General features: G+C 41.0%; 1 protein-coding gene across 2 annotated transcripts in view; it reads left to right on the forward strand.

Moving 5' to 3' along the window:
- DPP10 (dipeptidyl peptidase like 10) overlaps positions 1-26,809 on the forward strand; it is a 685,879-nt gene that overhangs the window by 608,367 nt on the left and 50,703 nt on the right. For both annotated transcript variants that reach the window (XM_060775698.2, XM_067473093.1), the window contains exons 8-10: positions 14,060-14,180; positions 20,419-20,573; positions 21,897-21,994. In XM_060775698.2, coding sequence (XP_060631681.2) covers positions 14,060-14,180; positions 20,419-20,573; positions 21,897-21,994 — 374 coding nt within the window. The remainder of the gene's footprint in view (positions 1-14,059; positions 14,181-20,418; positions 20,574-21,896; positions 21,995-26,809) is intronic.

The following is a 26,809-nucleotide window of genomic DNA, read 5'->3' on the forward strand; positions in this document are numbered from 1 at the left end:
AGAATTAAATACCAGAGTGGAAATTACCAAGCCAGTCTGGTTAGGCCTGCCAGCCAATGAACATGCAGCATACCTCTGTCCAATCATTGACTGATGGCCGTAATAGGAAAGACCCTCCAGATTGGCAGAAGAATTTTATTTATTTATGGTGTCAGAAGCGAATTTAGAATACAGTTATAACGTATTAAAAAACCATAAGCAAAGTTAAAAACTTGGCATTATATTAATTAAAGAAGAAGATGCCATGTGGTGACTGAGAGCAACTCCCATGCTCTGCATCTGTTCCAGCATACAACTTTGGCCACCAGAATAAGTTGGCCATTGCATATCTCAAAACAGCAAAACAATAGAGGTATTTTTTCCCTTTATAACCTTCCCTTCTGATAGCAATTGCATTTTAAAAACCCTTTCATACTGTTCAAAAATGTTTCACCATTTTCATTAGATAGCATTGTTTAGACATTTCTCCAGAGCCCCAATTACCATCAACTCCTACACCATTTTGCTGTTCAAAATCATTCTTCTTCTTAGTAATCAAGATGTCACTGTGAATTCAAATATCACTTTCTGTATGACATTATTACTGCTTGTAGGACAAAGCAAGGCATATTTTTAACAATCATTTATTCATTAGGCCATAATCTTAGTGACACATCCCATTGAATTCAACAGAACTTTTCAGTAAATGTGTCTTCAGTTGTACTATGAATGAATGTTTGGCTTAGCACTCATAATTAATGCTACTGTTTGCTTTTTACATTACATCTATATACAGAAAGTCTCCAAAGTACAAACATCTGATGTACAAATGACTCATAGTTAAGAACAGGGTGAGACAACAGGAAGGGAGAGAAATCTGCCCCTAGGAAGGGAAATCCACTCCTGAAAGAGTTATCATGCAGGGTGCTTTATCACCAATCCTTGTTTCCATAACCAATCACATTTTTCAAAATCCAATTATCACAGGGACAGAAAGTGAGAGAAAGTCTTCTGAACAGGGGCATAGAGAGCAAAACAAGCACCACAGGGGTATTAAACTTTACCTGTGCTATCTAAAACCCACACACACAGCTAAGGACGTGCTTAAAAATGTACCTGTTCCAACTTAGAAACACATCCAACTTAAGAACAAACGTATAGAACCTATCTTGTTCACATCTTGGATACTGCCTGTATTAAGAAAACTATTCATGCATGTTTGTGAAATTTCTTCTTTCACAACATTTCATATTAGAACCATCACTTCAATGGTAATAAGACTTAGCTACAAATACCACTCTTATCCCTACAGAATCAGAGGAGATGCCTCTGCTTTTCTATTTAACCCATTTTGGCAGCTTATAATGGAAGTGGGGAAAATGTAGCAACATATCAAATGCCTGAATGTTTTATAATGCAGTACACAAGCAGATTTTGGACTACCTTCTCTAGCCCCAGAGAGTCTTCCTCCCTATCTGCATTTTACTGTGAAAAATAAAGGGAAAGTGTGGATTATTTTATTTATATGCTGCATTTTCCCCAGAATGGGACGGAAGGCAGCTCAGCTTTCCAAGGCAGATGTATGGAAGATAAATTGTAAACAGATATAACTTGTGACATTGTTAATAATAATAATAATACTTTATTTATATCCCGCTCTATCTTCCCGAAGGGATTCCAAGCATAAAAGGCAAACATTTATTGCCCGAATACAACAACAATACATCCATACTAACAAAATTTAGCAACCCAACATATAAACACAAATTATGACTTAACAACTAAAATTAAATAAAAAATGGAATCTGTTATGACAGACATAAGGCAAAACATCGAACATCGAACAGAAGCAACAATTTCCCAGTTCCTCGGGGCAAATAAATTGATCATTGTTCAAGATATCTATTGAACTGTTGGGCCGAACAGGGAATATCCTATTGATCAACCTGAGCTTCCAATATAATTGGGAGCTGAAGCCAAAGATTAAGCTGGTCTTAACTTGACAAGGGTTTTTTAAAAAAATATTGAAATTCTTTGTTATTTCTTTTTGTTACACAAACAAAACAAAACAAAAGTGTTCTTTTAAAAAGCTCACCAATAACAAAAATGAATTAGGGACTCATCTTGCCCCAAAAGGGGGGGGGGGGGTCATTTAAACAGTAAAACAAATCGAACTAAATACTTTCCAGAAACAGCTGTGCTTTATGAAGACAGTCAGCGGCAAAAGTATGATAGCTGGGACCCAATGTCGAGACAGCACAGCGAATGAGAGATGCAGGTGCAACAGAGTAATGGCAAGATAGTTCACCAGAAAAGGGGGGGGCAGAAAGGAGGGGACAACAAACAGCCAAGAAAAGTGCTTAAGGCTTTCCGGATATCATATGCAAACACGTTCAAATATATAACGTCTTCTCTTCTCTAATTCTGGAGGAGAAGGATCAGGTGGTATAACGACCAGGACACTTTTATCCTTGCAGTGCCACTTCTGCTGCTAGCTGAAAGAAATGTATGATATGCACACCAGAAAATGGGAGCAAAACTGAATGTTCTTCTAAATAAATCATGGGAGGAGCATGTGCCTTTTTCAAAAAGTGAAATGCCACTATGCTAGGGCAAATGCTGCTTTTCTGTGGCAGTAACATGGGTGTGTGAAACAGGTGACCCATGAGCAAAAATATTGGGACATATGAAATCAAATGTACATATTGCCCACCTATGGCATAGATCATAGATGTCAAAGCTTATGTTATTAATTCAAGATATGTCATTTTTACAAGCAATTGAGTGTTTGTTTGTTTGACCTTTTTACACCTTAATCAATAGTGTAATGTTAAGGACATCCTCCTTTCTCTCCCGCCACCCCTACCCCCACCAAATATTGCAAATCATAGAAAAGTCCCTCTTAGGTATGAACTTTGTGTGTATTCACCACATCAAGACACCAAACATTGGATATTACCTATTTGTCTGGTACATTAAATTTTAAGATGTTATTAAATCTGATGGGCAGAGGGCACTTTGTCACAAAACCTACTGATCCTTGTAACTTTCAATGAATAATCTCATTATCTTCGATGTATTGTATCTAATACAGTTGTTTTCACTTATGCAGCCAACCAAATGGGTCACACCTAAACTATAAAACTTTAGTTAGAAATATGCTTCCATTCTATTAGAAAACAAAAAGGTTTTACCTGCATGTTATCCCAAGGTAAACACAATCTTTTCATAGTAGAGGTATGCTATTAACTTTTTTTCTTTACTTATAATGTGTTTGTTATATTTTTGAGTGAAAATATTTTGTCAAAGATATTCAAAGTACTAGGCACCAATTAAAAACTCTCAATTTTCAGGTTATTTCTAAATCTGACAGGAAGTGCAAATTTGCCTTTCTTCTCAGAGACCTTTTAGTGGAAAGAGCACTTTTCAAAGGCAGACCCATGTGGAGTGCATTATAATAGTTCAGACAGTAATTAAGGCATGTTTCACAGTGGCAAGATCAGAGATATCCAGGAAGGGATAGAGTTCATTTCCCCTTTTATTTAGTCATTACATTTTTATCCTATATTCTCATTTAAAACACAACACTCAGCACCTAACAAACATAAAATTGCTTTCGTAAGAGCTCAAAAATTAAAAAGAAAATAAAATCATTAAAATCTCTGCAACATTAAGAGCTAGCAAAGCTATTAACAATAATCAGTAAACATCAAAACAGTAGACGTGATGAACTCAGTTGTGCCAATCAATAATTTGACATTCAGGTTCTTGAGCTTTCAAAAAAAGTGGAATCCTTTACTGCACCATTTAAATCATTGTCCCCTGATGCCCATTTCAATTAAGTGAAGGCACCTTTATATTTTCTGAATTAAGCTTCAATTTCTTTGTTCTCATTTAGTCAATTACTAACAGCAGACACTGTTACAGAACTCAATTAGCTTATCTGGATTTAGATTGATGTATATTACATAAATATACTGCTGGCCTCAAGCCTAAAAACTATCCATAACCACTTCCATATGTTTCACATACAAGAAGGAGAAGAATTTGGAAGAATTTGTGTCATGAATGACTTTTCAATAACTTTGAAGCATAAGTTCTTTTTATTGCAATTTCCAGTGTGAGATGGTATATCAGATAACAGAAAAACATTTAGACAAAGAATGGCATTGGACATACAGACATACAGATTCTATGCAACTACATTGGATGTATAATTACATTGGTTAACAAACAAAGGGGAATTACATTTTCACTCAACATTCACACCACATGTACATGCATTCATCCTGAGGCATTCAAATATTACCATATCCTTTTCTCCCTCCTTGGAGAAGCACCTGTTCGGCCAGACCCTGCTGCCCTGCAGCCTGCCAACGCATAGTTCCATAACTTCAATAAAGCCAAAACTTTAAAATGGTGAGATACCAAAACTTCTTTTCCTAAGCACAATGCCAAGGACAGATCTCTGTTTTCCATATAGCAGAACCTGACTCCCTGCACAGAATCTAAGACTCCAAAAGCACACTTCTTCCTCTTCCCTTGAGAAAGAAGCCCCAAAGTGACCGGAATCATGCTTTCCCATAGCATATCTGTCACTCTACCTAGGTACACTATCTTTCTCCTTCCCATGGAGCAGAGCTTAGCGAGTGAGCAGCGTCTCTGTCACAATTTGAGCATTATTAGACTGATTCTTTTATATCAAATCAAATCATTTATTTCGGTCATTGACCAGCACAGGAAATAGAGTCACATTTTCATACAAACTTGGTATGTTTGGTACATTGAAAATATAAATATAACTACTGAAGCACAATATGGGTGAGGGAGTGGAAAGGAAGGGGAAACAGGGTAAAAACATACAATGCTCAGATCCATCACCAAATTGTAGATTCAGAGAAGAAGATTACTGGATACACAGTTATCTTTTGGGACTAGTCATTCCCTGACGGATTTTGTATGCTGCTGCACAGAACTTTGCAACATTGTAGGTTGTAGCTGAATTAATATCTGCAAGTAGCATGGAGGTATAAAATAGTCCTGAATGGCCTGGGTGCTTGTATAACAGAGGTAAGATAAGCCTGGCACGGATATCCCTGTTGAACGGGCACTGATGGAGCACATGTTCTATTGTTTCTACATGACCCGAGTCACAGGGGCAGTCTCTCTCTGGGAAAGGGATCTTCCGGTAGCGGCCTTCAAATACAGCTGATGGGAGAGCGTGGCATCGAGCCAGGGTGAAAGCCCTTCGATGAAGAGGAACCTCTAAGTTTGTTAAATAGGCCACAGGGGAGGCAAGATATCTGCTGTCTTCATTGATAAGGAAGATTGGAACCGAGGCCAGATCTAGTTGTCGCTCTGTGTCTGTGATACGTTGTTTAATAAGTGCTTTGGCTTGATTGTAATCCATAGCGAATAGTAGACCTGGAGAAAATCCCAATGAGGAGATTTTTGATGCTACCGCCTGCTTCCATGTGGATTGGAAGTCATCCTTCATGGTTAGTGGGGCAAGACCAAAGGGTGCTCGGGATAGTCTGAGCCAGAGGTTGAGTATGGCCACCCACACCCTGGCCTCCACTCTCATAAAGCCCGTCTCTAGTCACAGGGTGGCATTAGAAATGCATTTAGGGACCTGCAAGGCCGATCTCAGAAACTTTGACTGAACCAGCTCTAATGGGGCAAAACTGGGGAAGGGGCCCAGCTGAGCACCATACAAGAGTTGGGCTAATGACTTAGCTTCAAACAGCTTGAGCGCTGCCGGTGTGAAGTGGCCCCCTCTTGTCCTAAGATATTTAAGAATGGCAATTGAGCTCCCCGGCGCGGTGTTGGATACTTGATACCCATGAGCTCTTCTGCTACCATTAGATTGGAAAACTACACCTAGATATTTGAAGGATGTAACTTGTTCAATTTTATGACCATCTATGCTCCAAGAGGAAGTTCTGGGCCTATTAGCGAAAGCCATGATTTTGGTTTCATTGTAATTAAGTTGGAGCTGATCTGTGTTGCAATGTTGTATTAATGCTCTCAGAGCTCTTTTGAGCCCAATGGGTGTTCTAGAGAGTACAGCAGCAGCATCTGCATAAAGCAGGATGGAGGTGTGTCTTCCCGCCAGCTTTGGGGGGTGGAAGTCCATATTTTGAAGCTGGTCTACTATGGAGTTTATATAAAAGTTGAACAGCAAAGGGGCCAGGATGCAGCCTTGCTTGACACCCTTGCCTGTTTCAACAGCCTCAGTGAGGTGGCCCTGTGGGTGTGGTCTTACTTTGAGTGTGGTCTTTTCGTGAAGTTGGCATATTAGATATAATAGACGGCGATCAATTGTAGAACTCTCCAGTTTTTCCCAAAGTTTAACTCGCGAGATGGAATCAAATGCTGCTTTAAAGTCAATAAAAGCAGCATATAGTGAGGTTATGTTTTGGGAGGAATATTTTTCCACAAGGTGTTGCAACACTAGGCACTGATCTATGATAGATCGACCTTCCTTCCCTGAATCCAGCTTGCTCCTCAGCTAATACGCTTTCTTGTTCCAACCAAATCTTGGAGTTTCCATTGAGTCTTTTATAAGAATATTCTGTTGATGTAGTCCCAAAGTTGTAAATGAATGATAGACGTCTTCCATCCTGGCTCCATCTCAGTTTCCTATCCAGATGTTGATCTTCTTGATTGGTGTAGATCTTATGTTGACTTCCTTCTTAACATTGTAAACATTTCTGTTATCATTGTCCCAATTCTTATCAGAGTTTACTCTTCAGATCTTATTAGCAGGTTTTAATCACAGTCCAGAAAACAGGTAGTTAATCATTGCAGGCCTTAATATTATACTGGTGTTTCCAAAATTATTAACTCCATCCATACATACATCCTTCCATCCTTCCATTAATTCCCACACGTCATTATTAAATCCACATTTATCAAATCTGCAATGACATTTTTCGTGACAGATTGCCCACTTCTCCTCATGGCTTGAGGTGGGATACAACATAGTTAAAACAGAGAGATAAAATATAATATTGTTGAAATGCATATATTAAAAAACACAGAACAAAGATTGACACCAGTAAAGATAAGTCTCCAATTGTGTCTTGAATGCTGACAGCTGATTTTCCGTCAAGTCATTCCACATTAGATCAGTCAATGAAAAGGTTCTCTGGATGACAGTTGCCAGTCAGGTTCTAGCTAACTGGAATAAACATCCCCCAAGGGACCTCAATGTCCTAAGGGGCAGATTATATGAGAGGATGAGATCTTGTAGGTAACCTGGATCAAAACGATGTAGGGCTTTAAAGGTTATAACCAACACTTTGTACTTTGCCCAGAAATTAATTGGCAACCAGTGAAATGATTTTAGCATGGGTGCAATATACTCACTCCTAGATGTTTCCATAACCTAATCTGGCTGCCAAATTCTGAATTGACTGAAGTTTCTAAACGTGGGACAAAGGTAGCCCAATGCATAGTTCATTGCAGAAGTCCAATGTATAGCCCATTGAGGAGGTTACCAGTGCGTACACTACCATCTTTGTGTAGAAATAACAAGGAGTACCACAATAATTGTGGTTTCAGAGATGAGTCCTATGACGAGGCCACCAATTTGTAAGAAAGACACCCAGTTTGTAGCGATGCCACCAGTTTGTAACTGTTTGTAAAGGAGCCACCCCTTTGTAAGGACTTACTAAATTGATAACACAACTAATAGCTTGTAATATTGATTTGTTCTTTCTTCAATGTGTAGCATGGCTTAACTTGAAAGTATTTGTAACAGACTTGGCTTTAGAAGAAACTGTAACAAGTTTATTGAAGTATAGAAGAAGCTTGATGGTTTCAATGTTTCTTAGCTCATAGAGGCACACTTCTTCAGAGGTTACATTTAATACATTTCATAAAACAACTCCTAAGAATACTATTCTTTATATTAAACAGGTTTTGAACTTATTTTCCTTCAAAATGTGTTTCTTTCCTTAACCGATTATTTCAGGTACAAGCTTATTCTTTTCTTGTGTTATTTCTGTTGAAAGAAATATGTTTCTTAAGACTCTCTCCCCTTCTGCTCATACACTAACTAATAATATAAATAAGTCAACTCAACCTATCTAAACTACACAGACTAAAAGCCTAAACCCTCCTGATTCTTAACACAGTAGAATCAGCCTTTCCCTGTAGTTCTTAGACTACAGACTACCTTTCTGGTTCTCAACACACAACAGAACCAGCCTTCCCTGTAGTTTGCAGACTACCGACTACCTTTCTGGTTCTCAACACACAACAGAACCAGCCTTCCCTGTAGTTTGCTGACTACAGACTAACTGTTTAAAAATGGCTGCCCTGCCAAGTGGCAGTTGGCTCCACCCCTTTTTCCATGGCAACCCAGCTCAAAGTGAGCTAAGCTGGCTACCATCCCCCCAGTTATGCTAGTTTAAATACTTACCCTTTTAAACACTTATCTATTATTATACATGACTGTAGATTAAAACTCACACTTCACCACAAGTCCCCCAGCACATATTTCTCAAATGGCCCATTAGAGATAGACCTGTGTCACCATAAAACATTACTGCCAATTTCCTTCCTATAACAGAAGCCTTTGAACAGATCAAAACAATCTGTAACCTTCCAGGTATTTGGAACTCCAATTTCCAGTAACCCCAGCCAGCTTGTCCAACAGTCAGGGAATTCTGGAAACTGAATTCCAAAAACACCTAGGGAGCCACAGGTTATTCAAGCCTGCCTTAGGATGAATTAGCCAATGCAGGATGTGCAATTGGATCATCAAGAAAAGCATTTCCTGTCCACTTTCTTGTCCATTATTAACTATTGTGACCAAAAAAGTATCCGTTGTTTAGCCATATTGCAAGTTAACCTCTGACATCCATAGACAAATCTCAAACATATGCTTCATGCTCAGTGAAGCTATGATCGATACCTTATTGCTTTTTATTCCAAAACTATAAAAATAAAACATCAAAGACTCTTATAGTGGGGGAAAATGTATTTAGTCAGATACCAATTGTACAAGTTCTCCCACTTATAAAGATGAGAGAGGCCTGTAATTGACATCATAGGTAGACTTCAACTATGAGAGGCAAGATGAGAAAACACATCCAGAAAATTACATTGTCTGATTTTTAATGAATTTATTTGCAAATTATGGTGTAAAATAAGTATTTGGTCCATAACAAAAGTTCATCTCAATACTTCATTATATATCCTTTATTGGCAATGACAGAGGTCAAACGTTTTCTGTAAGTCCTCACAAGGTTGGCACATACTATAGCTGGTATGTTGGCCCATTCCTCCATGCAGATCTCCTCAAGAGCAATGATGTTTCAGGGCTGTTCTTGGGCAACACGGACATTCAACTCCTTCCAAAGGTTTTCTATATGGTTGAGATCTGGAGACTGGCTAAACCACTCCAGGACCTTGAAATGCTTCTTACGAAGCCACTCCTTTGTTGCCCTGGCGGTGTGCTTGGGATCATTGTCATGCTGAAAGACCAGCCACATTTCATCTTCAGTGTTCTTGCTGATGGAAGGAAGTTTGCACTCCAAATCTCATGATACATGGCCTCATTCATTCTTTCATGTATATGGATCAGTGGCTCCGGTCTCCCTGCTCCATGCTTCACAGTAAGTATGGTGTTCTTTGGATGCAACTTAGCATTCTTTCTCCTCCAAACACGATGAGTTGTATTTCTGCCAAACAGTTCTACTTTGGTTTCATCTGACCATATGACATTCTCCCAATACTCTTCTGTATCATCCCAAATGCTCTCTAGCAAACTTCAATCGGGCCCAAACTTATGCAGGGGGGCACATCTGGCACTGCAGGATCTGAGTTCCTGGCAGCATCGTGTGTTACTGATGGTAGCCTTTGTTACGTTGGCCCCAGCTCTCTGCAGGTCACTAGGTTCCCCCATGTGGTTCTGGGATCTTTGCTCACTGTTCTTCTGATCATTATGACCCAACGGGGTGATATCTTGTGTGGAGTCTCAGATCAAGGGAGATTATCAGTGGTCTTGTATCTCTTTCATTTTCTAATAATTGCTCCCACTGTTGATTTCTTCACACCAGGCTGCTTGCCTATTGCAGATTCAGTCTTATCAGTCTGGTGCAGGGTGACAATTTGTTTTTGATGGCATTCACCATAGTGGACTTTGTAGTGTGACTGCTTGAGGTTGTGGACAGGTGTCTTTTGTACTGATTACAAGTTCAGATAGGTGCCATTACTACAGGTAATGCATGGAGGGCAGAGGAGCCTGTCTGTGAGACTCAGAAATCTTGCTTGTTTGTAGGTGACCAAATACTTATTTTCCACCATAATTTGGAAATAAATTCGATAACAATCAGACAATGTGATTTTCTGGATGTGTTTTCTCATGTTGTCTCTCATTGTTGAGGTCTACCTATGATGTCAATTACAGGCCTCTCTCATCTTTTTAAGTGGGAAAACTTGTACAATTAGTATCTGACTAAATATCTGAGGAGATATGATAGCCATGTATAAATATGTGAGAGGAAGCCACAGGGAGGAGGGAGCAAGCTTGTTTTCTGCTTCCCTGGAGACTAGGACATGGAACAATGGCTTCAAACTACAAGAGAGGTGATTCCATCTGAACATGAGGAAGAACCTCCTGACTGTGAGAGCCGTTCAGCAGTGGAACTCTCTGCCCCGGAGTGTGGTGGAGGCTCCTTCTTTGGAAGCTTTTAAACAGGGGCTGGATGGCCATCTGTCAGGGGTGATTTGAGTGCAATGTTCCTGCTTCTTGGCAGGGGGTTGGACTGGATGGCCCATGAGGTCTCTTCCAACTCTTTGATTCTATGATTCTATGATTCTATAAATACTCCCCCCCCCCTATAACTTTTAAATATTAATACAATGGACCACTTAATTCAAATTATCATTAAACACATGTAATTACTATAACATTTTAAATTCCCTCTAATCCTATTCTAATGTTTTACTTGCTAAATAACAAAAATGTTACATGAAAAGTGTTGCGAGAGGGTAATATTTGTATAATTGAACATCAGAATATATATTCTGTAGATGTCTGTTTTGAAATATTTAGATATTTCTGATCAATTAATGACTAGTAATTAAATGTATTCATCTATAGTCTTGCTGATATCTACTTAAAAGTAAGCTCCAAAATCTATTTGGACTTATTTCTCAGTAGGGCTGTGTTTACAGTCATAGGAACTAAAAAGGAGTCCCCCCCCCCCCCTTCTAAGCAAATTTGCAAGATAGCATATCCTTGTTCCACTTTTTGCCTTTTCCAATTTATTTCTTATGATCATGCCAAAACATTTTAGGCACAAAGCCACTGGTGAATTTATGAGAATACTGTATGATTCTAATAATAGTGCCTTCTCTTTCAACTATTTTATGAGCATCATAGTTTCACAGTTCTGCAGTGCCAATATAAAATTTCACTGAATATTCTTTGATTATCATATTTCTTTTGCAAATAATGTACCTGATGCAGTTACTGAACAATCACATTGGTTTTTTTGGATTTGGGTGCATGTGGTTACTCTAGTATTGATATCTCAGATAAACATCTGTGTCTAGTAGCATGTAAAGTTGTTGTAAGGATTTCAGTTAGCTAAGACAAATGACATATTTTGAACCTATAAAATCAAGAAAACGCTGTATTTCATTCCTACAACAGGGTTCTTGATACATTGAAACACTCATAAAACATTGTTGAACTCTTAGAGTTTGACACTCATGAGCAAGAGTAAAAAGATTAGTATTTTCCCATACTTGTGTGTTGTTGGTTTTGCACAACATATATCATTTTCACCACTGTACCTATAGTAAAAGGGAAACATTAAACTATTTTTATTCACCCAATAGACTCAATGTGACAAGGAGAAGTACATTTTGCATGATAACACAACCTCCATTAATACAATCAGGCATTAGTAGCAGAGCACTAAGCAGCATTTGCATGGGGCAACACAAGTCATCACCATCTGGAAAAATAGACAACTGGAGAGACAGGGGCACCCTCAAAAGCAAAAAGAGCAGCACAAGCAAAAAAAAAGCAACAAGTAAAACACCATTGCTTCTGTAAAGCAACTAGATGAAAGAAGCTGCCTAGTGTTTATAGATTCAGAATATCAAAAGGACTATCCATTTGCTTTGCTGCAAAACAAAATGAAACCAAACAAAAATGCTCTGGGAAAGACAGAAAGATGAGCATAGCCATTTGTCTCTGTAACCCCATGTGTAGCAGTCTTCTGATTGACTTCTTCCAGTTGTCATTTGGGCAGATCTACACAGACAAATAACCTAAGCTGGTCTTGCTCACTGGATATGGGTATGGTCCCCACAGGGCTACCCCAGCCACTGTAGAGTCAGGAAGCAGTCTGTAGCACCTACTAAGGATCTCTTCACATGCTCCTTTTTTTTCATTGGTGGTGACAGGTGCTTAGTAGTTCAACCCCAGAGAATTACTTACAGGGTGTTTCCAGGGCTGAAATGGCATAAACACCTTACCACCACGACAAAATTGCCACCGAAGGGAGGCTCCACATCTTCCCATTAGGAAAGATGGGTTGAGCTGCCTTAAACAGGCTTTCCCACATTTGATGAGGTGGGGGAAACCACGATGGAGCTGGGCATGGGACAACAGGTCCCCATGCCACCTGCATGGGTGCCTCCAGGACACATCGAGACAGCCCAATTTCAGCGTCACATGGGGCAAGGTGGTAGGTCAACAGAAGTGAGGACTTTATAGGCCTTTGGTCTGAACTAGTGTGGGTCTTCTTTCTGTGTTATTAAATTAAGCCTCAGCAATTCTCGTGTGTTTATGCTAGGAGTACTCCCTTAATCAGAGAATACCTTAACTTTGAATTTGCAAGCATGAAAGGACTTAATATATTGTTTACTTACAATAAGTTCCATCGCAGTCTTGCCAGCCTTGTCTATTTGTAGGCAGTATCCAAAATGTGCTGGTTTTTAAAAACCAGAAAATCTAAGGACATGCCCCATAGAAAACTAAAATTATTTCCATTTACACTATTATTATACCACATATATTATTTATTATTTATTATTTATTTATTAGCTGCATTTGTTGACCGCCGTTCTCAGCCCTAGGGCGACTCACGGCGGTGTACAACATATAAAAAGGCAATTTACAAAAGGCAATAACAAAATAACAACGTATCCATAATACAACAGTTATATAATTACACTAAATAATCTGCTCCGTCTCAATGTAGAATCGTAACCAATCTCATAATCCATATTCCGTTCCAGTCGTCTTTACCAAATTATTGTAGCACTTAGTTAAATGCCTTCTCAAATAGCCATGTCTTTAGGCTTTTACGGAAAGACATAAGGGAGGGCGCATGTCTGATGTCTACCGGGAGAGTGTTCCACAGCCGGGGGGCCACCACCGAGAAGGCCCTCTCTCTCGTCCTAATGGTAGCATTAGAAGCTAATGAAATAGAAATGCATCTTCTAACAGCAGCAGACATTGTTTTTTTCTGGAATTAATTTTATTGAAGAAGATTAATCCACTTTCTATTGACAAATGGCACTTAACACCTGGCATGTGGCCTATTTAATTAAAAGTGGCAAACATGATTAAACCAGTAAAAAGGTGGTCAATATATAAATAAATATAGTCCCTGTGTGTGACTGTATTAATGCTAAAAGTTTGTGAACCTTTCTTTCTTTTTGGGTTAATTTTATTATAGACCTAGATTTTGACTTTTCTCCTTTAAAACATTTCTCCAGCTTCCCTAATTTGGCAGGGGAGGTTTTGATTTATTCTCTGATGTCCCACTTTTCCCACTGCTTTTAAATTGTTCCAGTTTTTCTGTCTAGTCTTCTCCTTTGTCCGTAGCTTCCTTGAACTGCTGTATATATGATGTGCAAAGGTGGTGAATTTCATCTCAAGGTGAAATTATGCCAATCACAGTCAAATTAGTAAAATCTCATTCAATGCCATTATGACTACACTGATACTGTTTTGTCACATGTGTCACACAAAAAATATATTAAAACGTGTGCTTTGTCATGAAGCAGTAAAATGTTTATATTGGTCCTTTCTTTCCCAACTTAGATTTATATTTTTGAAAATAACATCTATTACCAGCCTGATGTGAAGAGTAGCTCTTTGCGACTGACATCATCTGGAAAAGAAGGAATTGTGTTCAATGGAATTGCAGATTGGTTATATGAAGGTAAATTGTACACATTTGTTGCAAACTGCCATCATGTTGACTTCAACTTATGCTACTCCTATGAATGAGTCCTCTAAAGCCCCTTCCATAGCTGAATAAAACACCACATTTTCTACTTTGAACTGGAATGTATGGCAGTATGGACCCAGATAACCCAGTTTAAAGCAGATATTGTGAGATTTTCTGCCTTGATATTCTGTGTTATATGTCAGTGTGGAAGGGCTCTTAGTCACTCACCTTTCATCAATAGCTTGGCTCAGCACAAATACACTTTAGCTTTCTTATACACTCAGAGGGTATTATGAATGTACTTGTTAATTTTTTTTTACGAAAAATGTATTCATTCTAAAACAGTGCTGTTCATTGTTCTTTTACATTTAAAATGTCCTTGCAAAATAGTAATTGGTTATAATAAAAGTATGTTATGCATCTAGAGTAAGCAGAGGTTTTGTTTGCAGTCTCAGAATCTTGTTTATCTCTTTGCTTCAAGATGAACAATGGTATGGGGAACGTAATAGAGGACAAAGAACACTGTATTTATAGTAACAGGTCTGAAAATTGGTGTACTTACTGTGTAGTACTATATTGTTAGTAATAAACCTGAACACTTCTTGATTTTGCAGGAATGTACATAGTAGAAGTTCAGGGCGACAAGTTCAGGAGATCTACTTTGTCTAAAATTTCAGAGCTAAAGCTGGAGACCTTGGGGAGATGTCTTTGTGATATCACCAGAGTTGTGCCCTGGTAATGGATGTTACAAGAGTGATGTTACAAGGGGCAACCACTGGTGGTGTCATTATGCATGATATACTAGTCATCAGCTACAACTGCCATTCAGATAAAAAGCATGGAAGCTAGTGATCTAGTTATCATCTATCTACATGCACACACATACACATATAAATTTCATTCTCGTGGTATCTGTAGAATGCACACATGTGGTACTCTGGTGCCTGTGTGCAGCAGTTTCGGAAGATTTGGTAAATTATTAATCAAGTATGCCCCGCCCCTCTTCTCCAGCCCACGTGCTCAGCGCTAGCAGCAGCTCTGGAACTTCTCTCCTCCAACCAAACTTTCCTTTTCCTCCCTTACTCTTTCCTTTCCCCGGATGGTGTCCAGCTATAAAAGGTGTGCGGTCTGTGGGGCGAATTTTCCAGACTCATGCCCACGACCTTTGCCTCCTTTGCCTAGGTGAGGCTCACCCGGTTTCCTCCTGTACTGCCTGCAAGGCACTGATGCCACAGGCAAGGAAATGGAGAAACACCCGCCTTAAAGTGCTCCTTTATGAGTGCGCACTCTTCCCTCCCTCCACCCCTCGCCTCCTTCCTGCCGGAGTGCCCTCGGCTGAGGGTCCCACCCCGCTCACCTTCCCCTCGTCGCCTCACCCATCGGCTTCCTCCGTCCGGCCTCCGTCCTCAAAACCAGCCTCCTCTTCCAAGTGGCCACGCACCAACTCGTCCAGCCCCACCTCCGAAGCAGAAGAAGAAGAAGAAGAAGAAGAAGAAGAAGAAGAAGAAGAAATAGGAGGCAGATCCATGCTCACCACACCATCTCTCGGGGCTGGGCTTCCCCAGACCCACCCACCCCAGCCCAGAGGCTGTGCCACACGCCGAGCCCAGCGGCGCCGATGTCTCCACCAGCAGCGGTCCCACCCTGCCCCGCCCCCAACGCCACTGGGTCAAAGAGCAGCCGCTTCTTCCCCTGACGGCCTCCAGCGAGGTAGAGGCCCAAAGCACCCAGCTTCATGGCTCGGGCCCGAGGCCTCTGGAGGTAGGCCGCCAAGGTTTCTCTCCCTCGGACCCAGCCTACTATGCCTGGCCGGACACACCTGCCTTCTCTCCCTTCCACTCCCACAGCCCTTCTCAATATGGGCCTTCAACTTTCTTTCCCCCTCAGAGGGGGGCGGGCTTCTGACATCTGGCATGGGGAGTCGGCAGGCAAAGCCTATGTCTATGGGCCTATTCTGGTCCCTGAGCACAACCCTGTGACATCCCGTCCTTTCCCCCTCCCCATGGGACTTCATCCTTCCCAAGGCCCCTTGATGTTGATGAAGCCACCAGGATCTCTCCTCTGTCTCAGGATCACACTCTTCTTGCTCTCTGCAACCTCAGGATCAATCCTCCACGCAACCAGTGCCTCCACTGGACACCTCTGCCTTTACTGCCCTCCTCACCTGCCTCTCCAGGGCACTCAAACTCCCTGTGACAGCACCGCACCAACCACTAGATGACTTCCTCTTCCCTTCTGACGAGCAACAACAAGCTCCTCCCCCACCGGTACTCCTCCCCGGGATCACCTACCTGTTACAACTCACGAGGACGCTGGACCTTCCACCTCCCACGGTTAATCCTGTTTCCCGGAGGAACGACCTGCTTTATAGGATTGACCTTTCTGCCGCCCCCTGGGCCTCATGTCCTCCCAAACCAAACACGGTGGTCGCTGATATGACTCCAGGCAAGCGATCTAGGCCCCATTGCACCCCGTCTGACACGGAGGGCAGGAAGCTCGACTCGATGGGCAAAAAGGTGCACACTAGCGCAGCTTTTTTCACCCACCTGGCTCATTATGAAGCTTATTTCACTGCTTCCCAAACCTACATGTGGAAGCTTCTCACTGCTTACTTAGCGTACCTCCCAGACAATGGTCAACCTATGACTGAGGGCATCCTCCAGGAAGTGCTCACGGTGACTCTGCGGGCCATCTCTTTGCCGTCTCCATGACCATTCGGAGATATGCCTGGCTCCGCGCTTCTACGCTCTCGGAAGAGGGGAGGGCGCTTGCTGAAAACCCCCCAAGCCATGACTCCGACCTCTTCAGCCCGGATACCAACACTCAACTGAAGAAGATGCACGAGGTCAGACGAGTGGCTCATAACTTTGGCTACACAACCCAGAGGCCTCCCCTTAGATTGGTGGCAGCCCTCTAATACCTACAACCATAGACAATACCCTGCAGCCACCAGATCCTTCCCACAGGGGACTCTGGCCCAGCCTCCCAGGCAACAAGTGTACCGTCTCCCCCAACAGGGGAAACCCCAGTTTCAGGGAAGGGGCAGGCGTCGCCTTTGACTCCTCTCTATACCCCTCTCCCTCACTCCCTCACTCACCCCCCTCCCTGAGGGCCCCTCCCCCTTACAGCACGGAGATGCTCTACCATTTTTGTTAGATTTTGCCACCCTAGAAAGGCACCAGCTTCTGCCTGGGGTACATTTTCTGTTCAGATCCTGCTTAGCACCCTTTTTTTTCGGCCTGGCAAGCCATGGACATAGTCCTCCATGGCTACTTCATTGATTTTGTTTCCCTACCTCCGACTGGGTTCGTGAACCCCACTTGCCCCTCCCAGGGCTTATGGGATGAGGTGCATTCGTTATTGATGAAGGGAGCAATAGTCCCTCTTCACCCTAGGTTTTTTTGATCAGCCTTTTTTCCTGTTACTTTTTAGTTGCCGGGGGGGGGGGGGAGACAAACGCGCCATCCTTGACCTCCGTGCCCTCAACATCTTTGTATATTCTCCCACTTTTCGGATGGTGACGCTGCCCACTGTCCTCCTCCTCATTCCTTCAGGGGTATGGTTCTCCACAGTCGACCTCCGGGATGCCTATTTTCACATCTCCATCGCCGCAGGTTCCTTTCCTTCATGAATGGTGACCACTAGGCCTGGGTAACAACGGAAAATTTTGTTTCTAAAATCGATTCGTTTTTTGGGGGGTTTTGCGTTTCGATATTTAAAAGAATTCCGAAATTTTTCTTTTAAAAAGTTCGATATTTACGAAATTTCGTAAATGTTAAAAAAATTACAAAACATTAACGAAACAAATACGAAACAATAACGAATCGATTCGTTAATGGCGGACGCGACCGCGCAATATGCTAAAAAAACCTCCAAATGGGACAGGGGGAACTTTTGAAGCTTCCCTCTCCCTCTGTTGTTGACTGTTGGTGTGATATTATAATTTTTTTTCACTAATTAAACATAAAACAACTATAAAACTTGCCCCAGACATGCGGAAATAATAACGAAACGACCTCAAACCGATAACGAAACGAACACATAACGAATCCAAAGCATTTACGAAACGAATTTAAAAATTCGTTTCGTTTTTAAGTTGCTCCAGAATGGTTCGTTATTGCTTCATTATAAAAAAATAACGAATTTTTAACGAATTACAAATTAACGAAACGAAACCACCCAGCCCTAGTGACCACACTTTCTCCTACCATGTTCTCCCCTTTGGAATCTCCACAGCGCCCAGGGTCTTCACTAAGTGCATGGCTGCTATGTTTGCCTTCCTCCATATGCAGGGCATGACGGTGTTCCTGTACATTGATGACTGGCTCTCCTGGGCCGATTCCGCCACTCTCTCCTAAATGACATTCGCTTCACCCTTTCACTCCTGCAGGACCTGGGCCTCATTGGGAACTATACCAAGTCTCGGCTCAATCCCACAAGGAATATACAGTTCATCAGGGCAGTGCTCAATTCCTCCTCTTGCACTGCCTTAATTCCTGAGGACTGCTTCAGGACTCTCCGTATCTCCGTCCTTATCTTGAGGCACCAGCCATGGGTTCCAGTGTCCCAGGTCCAGTCCTTCCTCGGACATATGGCATTGACCATGGCTGTTACCCCCTTCGCCCACCCCCACATGCACCCTCTGCAGGCTTGGTTCCTCCAACACTTCGACCACCTCCACAACAGCCCATCCACCCTTCTTCACCCTCCTCCATCCATCCATTGCTCCCTCCGCTGGTGGCTCCTCCGTTCGACGGTCCACGCAGGCATGCCCTTCTGGCCCCGAGAACTATCTTGCATGCTCACTACAGATGCCTCCCTCATGGGCTGGGGAGCACACACTGGTTGTCACTCAACACACGGCCTTTGGACATTGACCAACTGACAGCACCACATCAACCATCTGGAAATGCTTGCCCTATTCAAGGCCCTCCAGGCGTTCCGGGATATTCTGTCCCATCACACCATCCAGGTCTGTACGGACAACACCACCATCATGTGGTATATCAAGAAACAGGGGGACGCTCGGTCATGATCCTTCCTGGCACTCACCCTCTACATTTGGAATTGGTGCATCGACAACGACGTCTATGTTATGGCTGTCCACGTCCCCGGCCAGACCAACGACCGAGCCAATCTCCTCAGCAGATTCCCCACCACAGGGTACGAGTGGTCCCTTCATCTGGACATCATTGTGTCTCCCTTTCACCTGTGGGGCACCCCATCAATAGATCTCTTCACCACACAGACCAACATGAAGTGTGGCCTCTTCTGTTCTCGGGGGTTACCTCGATACCCGACGGCTGCCTGGGCGACGCCTTCCTTTTCAGGTGGACGTGGCCGCTCATCTACGTCTTCCCACCATGGGACACCTGTGCCACTTAGCAGCCACATAGCAGACACAGATAGAGAGAGAGACCCAGTGAAGGAGGGGGCTTAACATACCAGATCCAAGGTCTATGCCAAACACCCCCAAGTTGTGATGTATACATAAAGAAGCAACCACACAATAACAGCAACAAAGTCAACAAAATAGAGTGGAAGGATGGGGAGAGCTTGAAGGCAACTGAGCGAGGATAGCCAGGACACTGGCTTTTATTAGCAGCAGATGGATCGGGGGAAGAGCTCTTTCCTCTGGTCTGCCTGCTACAGCCAATCGGGGTGCAGGGAGGAACTTTCAGCACTGGCCAAAGACATGCCAAGAGAACAGAATGCCCTAGGAGGAGGGAGCCCTGCAGAAGATGGCAGGCAGAGGGAGTATCCGCCTCCACAACTTCCCTGCCTGATAAATTGGGTAGGATATTAATTTTGTTAACAACAAGAAAAGTATAAACAAACGAGTATACCATGTGGTCTTCAATAGTCTCCAAACAAGCAGAAATGCTACTGCACAATTGCTCATGTAGGCTTAAAGTGGCCAGTGGTTCATAGTCAAGATAAATATATATCCTCCCAATACCAGATAATGTTTTTGTGCATCACTGTATGCTGTATAATCATAGCTAACATGCACAAACAAGAGGGTTTTATGCCCTTTGTGCCCTGTTAGTGGGCTTCTACCAGACATCATGTTGGCCAGTGAGGGGAAAGAATATGAAGCCATATAGGCCTTTGGTGTGATCCATCATGACTATTTGTCTATTCTTTTAGTAATCTGGTATCTTTTTATATAAAATATGTGCCCAAGTTGCCAATTCTTTGGGTTTTAAGAATTCTTTCTTTCTCCCAGAGGAGCTGCTTCATTCCCATATCACTCATTGGTGGTCACCTGATGGAGAGAGGCTGGCATTTCTTATGATAAATGATTCCTTAGTACCAAACATGGTTATTCCCCGTTTTACTGGATTTCTTTATCCCAGAGGAAAACAGTATCCATATCCAAAGGTAAGAAAACTTTGCATGTAAAAGTCATAACTAACTTACAGTCTAATATTCAATACTACTGATGTACCGATTCCATGACTTAAACAGAACAAAACAATTGCATCTTTTTAGAAAGTCTAAGTTACTATATTTGTACAAATATATTCAACTGAATAACAAAACAGTTTGTTTGTTTGAACACAAACTTATTTTTATCAGCTCCAGATCACATTACCTTGGTATGATTATTCTGTGTTATAGCAGTTCTAAAATATTTTAGACCCATGTAGGGATTTAGACATTCAAAATAAACACAGAAAAATGAGAGAATGTCTCTACCTTAGCTGAACAATAAAGACACACTGTGGCTTCTCAAAATGATCTGTATAGTCCACCTTGATTGAGAAATCATTTCTAGATGTCCAAATGAAAACCAGGGACTTAATGAATGGTGACCTGGATTAAACTGGTTTAGCCCAGTGCTAAGCAAAATTGGAGAATACTCAGGAGTTTGGGTAAATCTCCAGAACAGCCCTGCACTGTGGATACAGTGTTAACAGAATGTGGATTGATCTGCTCTCCACACAAGCTGCCACCACCACCCCATTTTCCACTTAGAGTAATGGAGTAGGCCCAGGTCACCTTCACCCCTCGAGATGGTTGCAGAGTTCTGTGAGATCTTATGGATGTCATGGGCACCCTAACATCTCCCACAAAAGTCTATGATTTGAAGCTTTCAGGGTCCTGTTTTTATACTTTGAAACCCTTTGAATATGTTTTAATATACATCAATTCTTCAGAAAAAGATAAAAAGCTAACCTGTCAAAGAAATTCTTCTTCCAAATAACTTACTTCAGTATTTTTGCACTTTAGATAAATGTGTTCTTAATATTCAAGTCTTTGGGAAGAAAAATGAAATCTGCCAAGTTAACAGGAAAATGTGTTGTTCTGTAAATAATACCAGACAGTTTTGTATGGAAAAGCTTCAGGTAGATTATGCTCGGTTGTTTTGTCAAGACACATCAAGCCAAGTTACATGGTGGAACATTGCTACCCAGAATGATCATTTTTGGACTAGTAGTGGTCCTTGAGACAGTGACTGCCAGTTTCTGGCAAGTTCCCAAAAAAAAAAAAAAAGAAAGAAAGAAAGAAACAGAAATGGGCATAAATATAATGTCGATCCCTGGCACTCTGGTAAAAATAATTAGCAGTCATATGCTCTCAGGTAGCCTGAGAAGCTCTGATTTATGTGTTGTGTGTTTAATAGTTTGGTTCCTTGCATGGGTTCTTCCTTATCTTTATAGATGCACATTCAGCTTTTTCATTCTATTTTTTTCTCTTAAGGCAGGAGAAAAGAATCCAACAGTAAAGCTATATGTAGTCAATCTATATGGACCAACACATACATTAGAACTCATGCCACCAGACAGTTTTAAATCAAGGTAAGCATTTTGGAACTTGATATTTAATTCAGTGTAACTTTATCTGAAAATGGATAACCTAGCTGGTGTATATCTTTATTTAATGAAACACTATAAAAATTCATATTGCTTTGTGTAATTTTTAAAAAATTTCTGACAGAAATGGCATATGAATATAAGTGGCCGCAAGGAGGAAGGAGCTTTGTCCATCTCAACTTAAACAGGTCACATCTTTATATTGCAGCAGTCTATGGCATCAATGAAGCATATTGTTGAAGGCTTTCATGTCCGGAATCACTGGGTTGTTGTAGGTTTTTTCGGGCTATATGGCCATGTTCTAGAGGCATTCTCTCATGACGCTTCGCCTGCATCTACAGCAAGCATCCTCAGAGGTAGCGAGGTCTGTTGGAACTAGGAAAATGGGTTTATATATCTGTGGATTGACCAGGGTGGCACAAAGAACTCTTGTCTGTTGGAGCTAGGTGTGAATGTTTCAACTGACCACCTTGATTAGCATTTGATGGCCTGGCAGTGTCTGGGGCAATCTTTTGTTGACAGGTGATTAGATGTACCTGATTGTTTCCTCTCTGTTGTTTTGCTGTTGTAATTTTAGAGTTTTTCTAATACTAATAGCCAGATTTTGTTCATTTTCATATTTTCCTCCTTTCTATTGAAATTGTCCACATGCTTGTGGATATCCATGGCTTCTCTGTGTAGTCTGACATGGTGGTTGTTAGAGTGGTCCAGCATGTTGATGCAGCTGTTCCAGAAGTGGCAGGAGTTCTTAGAGAACCTTGTCGTGGGCCTATCAGTGGATATCTTATCATTGACCCATTATAAGCACCATACTCAGAGGCAGGAACACTTGGAATCGGTTGCTCTCCATAACAATGCTGCAGGTATCCTGAATAACCAGGCTGTGGTTGCCCATAAAGTACCCTGTGTAAGCCTGCGAGTTTACACTAATTGTGTCTACATCCCTTAGTCTTCACCCCAAGCCAGCTCCCTTCCCCAGCTGCTTTCCCTCGAAATTACAATGCAATTATTTCCAAACATTAATTTGTCCTTGGTAATCTATGTGTTATTACCAATGTCAAGAACCCTCTGCGTTAAAGCTATCTTTACTCGCTTGACAATCGTATTAATTATTTACTATATGTATTTGATCACAAAAATGACAATGGCCAGTAGTCTTCATTAGCTAAATATATAAGCCCTCCATATCAAGGATTCTGTATTCATAGATTCAGCCATTTAGATCTTGAAAACATTCTAAAAAATTTTTGTTTTTGTTTTTGCCATTTCATGTAAAGCAAGCCATTTTATTACACCATTATAAATAACAGAGATTGAGCATCCATAGAGGGGACCTGGAGCCAAATGACAGTGGATATCAAGGGCCCTCTGTGCTTAGGTATAAAGTGAGATCAGAAAGAGAAAGGAAAGCTCTAACTCAGGTTCTTCCCAACAATGGAAAGCTGTATGTATAGCTCTGAACTAATCAAAATTATGCACCCACAGATTTTATCTTCATATTCCTGCTACTTGTGTTAGCACTGTATTCCCACTAACTCAACAGACCTGGTGTTATTTCTGACTGGAGATCTTTTCTCCTCATTTCAACCCAGTATGTATACACAGGAAATACTGTCCCTTTGGAAAAAATGCTGAATCTGAAAGTAGGCAACAATCTCATTTTTAATCTGTGATGTATGCAGTCTTACTTAAAATTTCATTTATTCTCTTTGAGTCACACACGATTTAAAATTCCATTCTCTGCCCACATCACAAAAGCCTAAAGAAATGTGTGGATTTGAAGGAAAATAAATTTTAATTTTAACTTAACCTGTGAAAGCATAATGTCCTGGTTACAGAAAATTGAAGCTTTACAATATTATAAACCAAAATATTTTTAAATCCATGTAGTTGTTTCTGTTCTCTGTCACTATTCTCTCACACATGCAGAAACACACTCAGGGCCCTTCCATACAGTCCTATATCCCAGAATATCAAGGCAAAAAATCGTACATTATCTGAGTGTGGACTCAGATAACTCAGTTCAAAGCAGAAATTGTGGGATTTTCTGTCATGATATTCTGAGATATAAGGATGTGTGGAAGGGCCCTCAGAGAGGGGGAGGAAGACAGGGAAAAGTAGTCTTCAGTGCTTGAAAAAAAATACTTTGCAGGAACTGATGTTATTTCTGATACTCTTCCTACTTTGTGCTAACGTTTGCAGCTCTACAATTTTTATTTTACCATATTTTTATCCCACCCTTCTCACCCTAGAGTGTCAAGACAAAGGAAGAGTACCAAGAAACCTGGCAGTAGCATTTTGACTCCAAACCAGCATGACATTTTAACTTCAAAGTATAGCAAGGTCTTACAAGATATGTATTTGATTTTTTTTAAAAATGTCAGGAGTGACTTGAGAAACTGCAAGTTGCTTCTGGTGTGAGAGAATTGGCCGTCTGCAAGGACATTGCCCAGGAGACGCCCAGATGTTTTGATGTTTTTACCATCCTTGTGGGGGCTTCTCTCATGTCCCCACATGAGGAGCTGATAGAGGGAGCTCATCCATGCTCTCCCCAGATTCAAACCTGTGACCTGTCAGTCTTCAGTCCTGCCAGCAGAGGTGTTTAACCCATTGCATCACCAGGGTGCAACCATGATGACCAACCATGAAATAATAAGACCAGACATAGAAAGATGGGTTAAATAAGAGCCACTTTATTTGATTTCTTGCCCAATTAATTTGCAATTGCACTAGAAAGGAGGAATAAGAGAACAACCTTATGTGTCCAATAGTGGTACTACTTTTTAAAAACACCTTGAGCCTTCCCTTGGGTAAAATATCTAAAGCCCAAGATCTCTCCAACAATTGGATTGCTACCTCTCCAGCTATTTACTACTACAAGACTATAGTCAAGACCTTCCAAACTGAATTCTAAAATACAGTATCTTATCTGAAATAATAATCATGAGTTTGGTTCTAAACCACTTTTTTAAAACATTATGGGTTGTACCCACCTGAGTCATTCTAATGGTGCAGGACTTTTACTTCTTGCTCATTTTTTTCTTTTTATCACAACAAGTGTTTTTTGGTCTTGTTACCAGTGTTTCCTTTTATTAGTAGTTTTGTTTGCTCTTTCCTGGTAGAAGATACAGCCACAAGGGCAACAGTATATTGGCCTCTTCCATATTGTTGGGTATCATCCAATGAAGTTATAATGATGGCATTTCAGAATAATATTGTTGTAATAAAGCTGTAAGTCCTTCATCAAGGTTAATTTATGTATTATGAAATGTATCTGTGCTAACAGGGTGATAATGCAATCTTCTTTTGTGTGTTCAGCATAGTGTCTCTGTTGATTTTGCACTTATTATAGTAGCCAGTAACAGATTCTTACAATATTTTCGTGTATTAGCCAGAATTAAAAAAGAAAAGAGAATTGTGTGAAGGAAGAGGAGGAAGATAGCAGTACTGGAAAGTATTTCGCAGCACCACCCTATTCATACTGGCTCAGAACTAAACCTCTGTGTTCAGTGGGGTTTGCTACTCTAAAATAAGGATGGAAAGGATGGTTGTTTAAATGTCATCAGTTTGAACCATCTACTTGAAAACAGGAAGGAGGGAGGACAAAAATGTAATTTTGCACATAGATTGTCTTGTATTGGAGGTTAGTTTTCAGGTGTTTATTGTCAAGAAATCATGAACTAAACATCAGAATACATTAATAATGATATTATTTGTCAGAGCCATGCATGTCAGGGACTATTCATTTCAGTTTCATCTCATAGTCTTTGATATACATATGTAATATAGTGTGGTTACTCGGTTTTATAAAATAGTTATATAGATGAGGACCATTGTGGATCCTCATAATTTTTTCTCCAGGAGACATTTTCTCCACTTTTATTTTAGGTTTGTGTACACACATTCATGTTTGTGTGTTTATAAAACCAGAACCGAAATTCAGCCATTTCCTGCACAATAATTTAACTCTCCTATGTTTCATAGAGACCATTTGATTATCCAACATGATGGATCCTATAGGCTCTAGAGTAATGAAGGTTCTTTTGTTGGCCGGGGGGGGGGGGGGGGGTTGGTTGTGTGTGGGGGGAGGGGTAAATTGGGCACAGTGCAAGATGGCAGTGTAGCTGTTAAGTCTGGTAGAAAAACATGCATCCTCAAGACCTAACGAAGCTTCTACTTTACTACAATATAGTGCAGACCTGAAGCTAAGGAGTCTTTGAGTAGAACCATGTAATAAGGTTTGGGAGGTTTCAGAGATGCCACCCATGATTCTAGAATTGGATGGCTGTGTGTAATTATGATCACTAATAATTTGAATTATGATAGTAAAATGCTGTTTGTTATCAGCCATGGTAGCATCCTGAACTAAATTCAGCAAACCTCCTATTCTTGACAGATTATAGGGGTGGTCAAAGAAACAACATCGGTGTGACAGTCAAATGAGACCTGGAAGAAGAGGGGTTGTTTGCACTATTGAGAAGGCCTTTCCACATAATTGTTTTATTTCGCTAAAAATGTTTACGCTCATTTTTTAAAAAAATACTTGCCCACAGAAGCAGCTAAGTCTGCAGATTTCTGTGCTCCACTTCCTAAATAAAATCTTTAGAGAACACCCTTGGCATATTATATTTTTGTTGTCAGTTTCCTTCCATTAAAAGAACTATCATGTATACAGTTGTTTCAATGATGGTTTTCCTTAGTTGAATCAAATATAAGTTAATAAAACATCTTGAGCCTATTTTATGTTAATTTATTTAAATGTCTATGGAATACTTTTAACATTCTTGTTTGCCTGTTAGC

The sequence above is a fragment of the Anolis sagrei genome, chromosome 1 (genome assembly GCF_037176765.1).
Source record: "Anolis sagrei isolate rAnoSag1 chromosome 1, rAnoSag1.mat, whole genome shotgun sequence".
NCBI lineage: Eukaryota > Metazoa > Chordata > Lepidosauria > Squamata > Dactyloidae > Anolis > Anolis sagrei.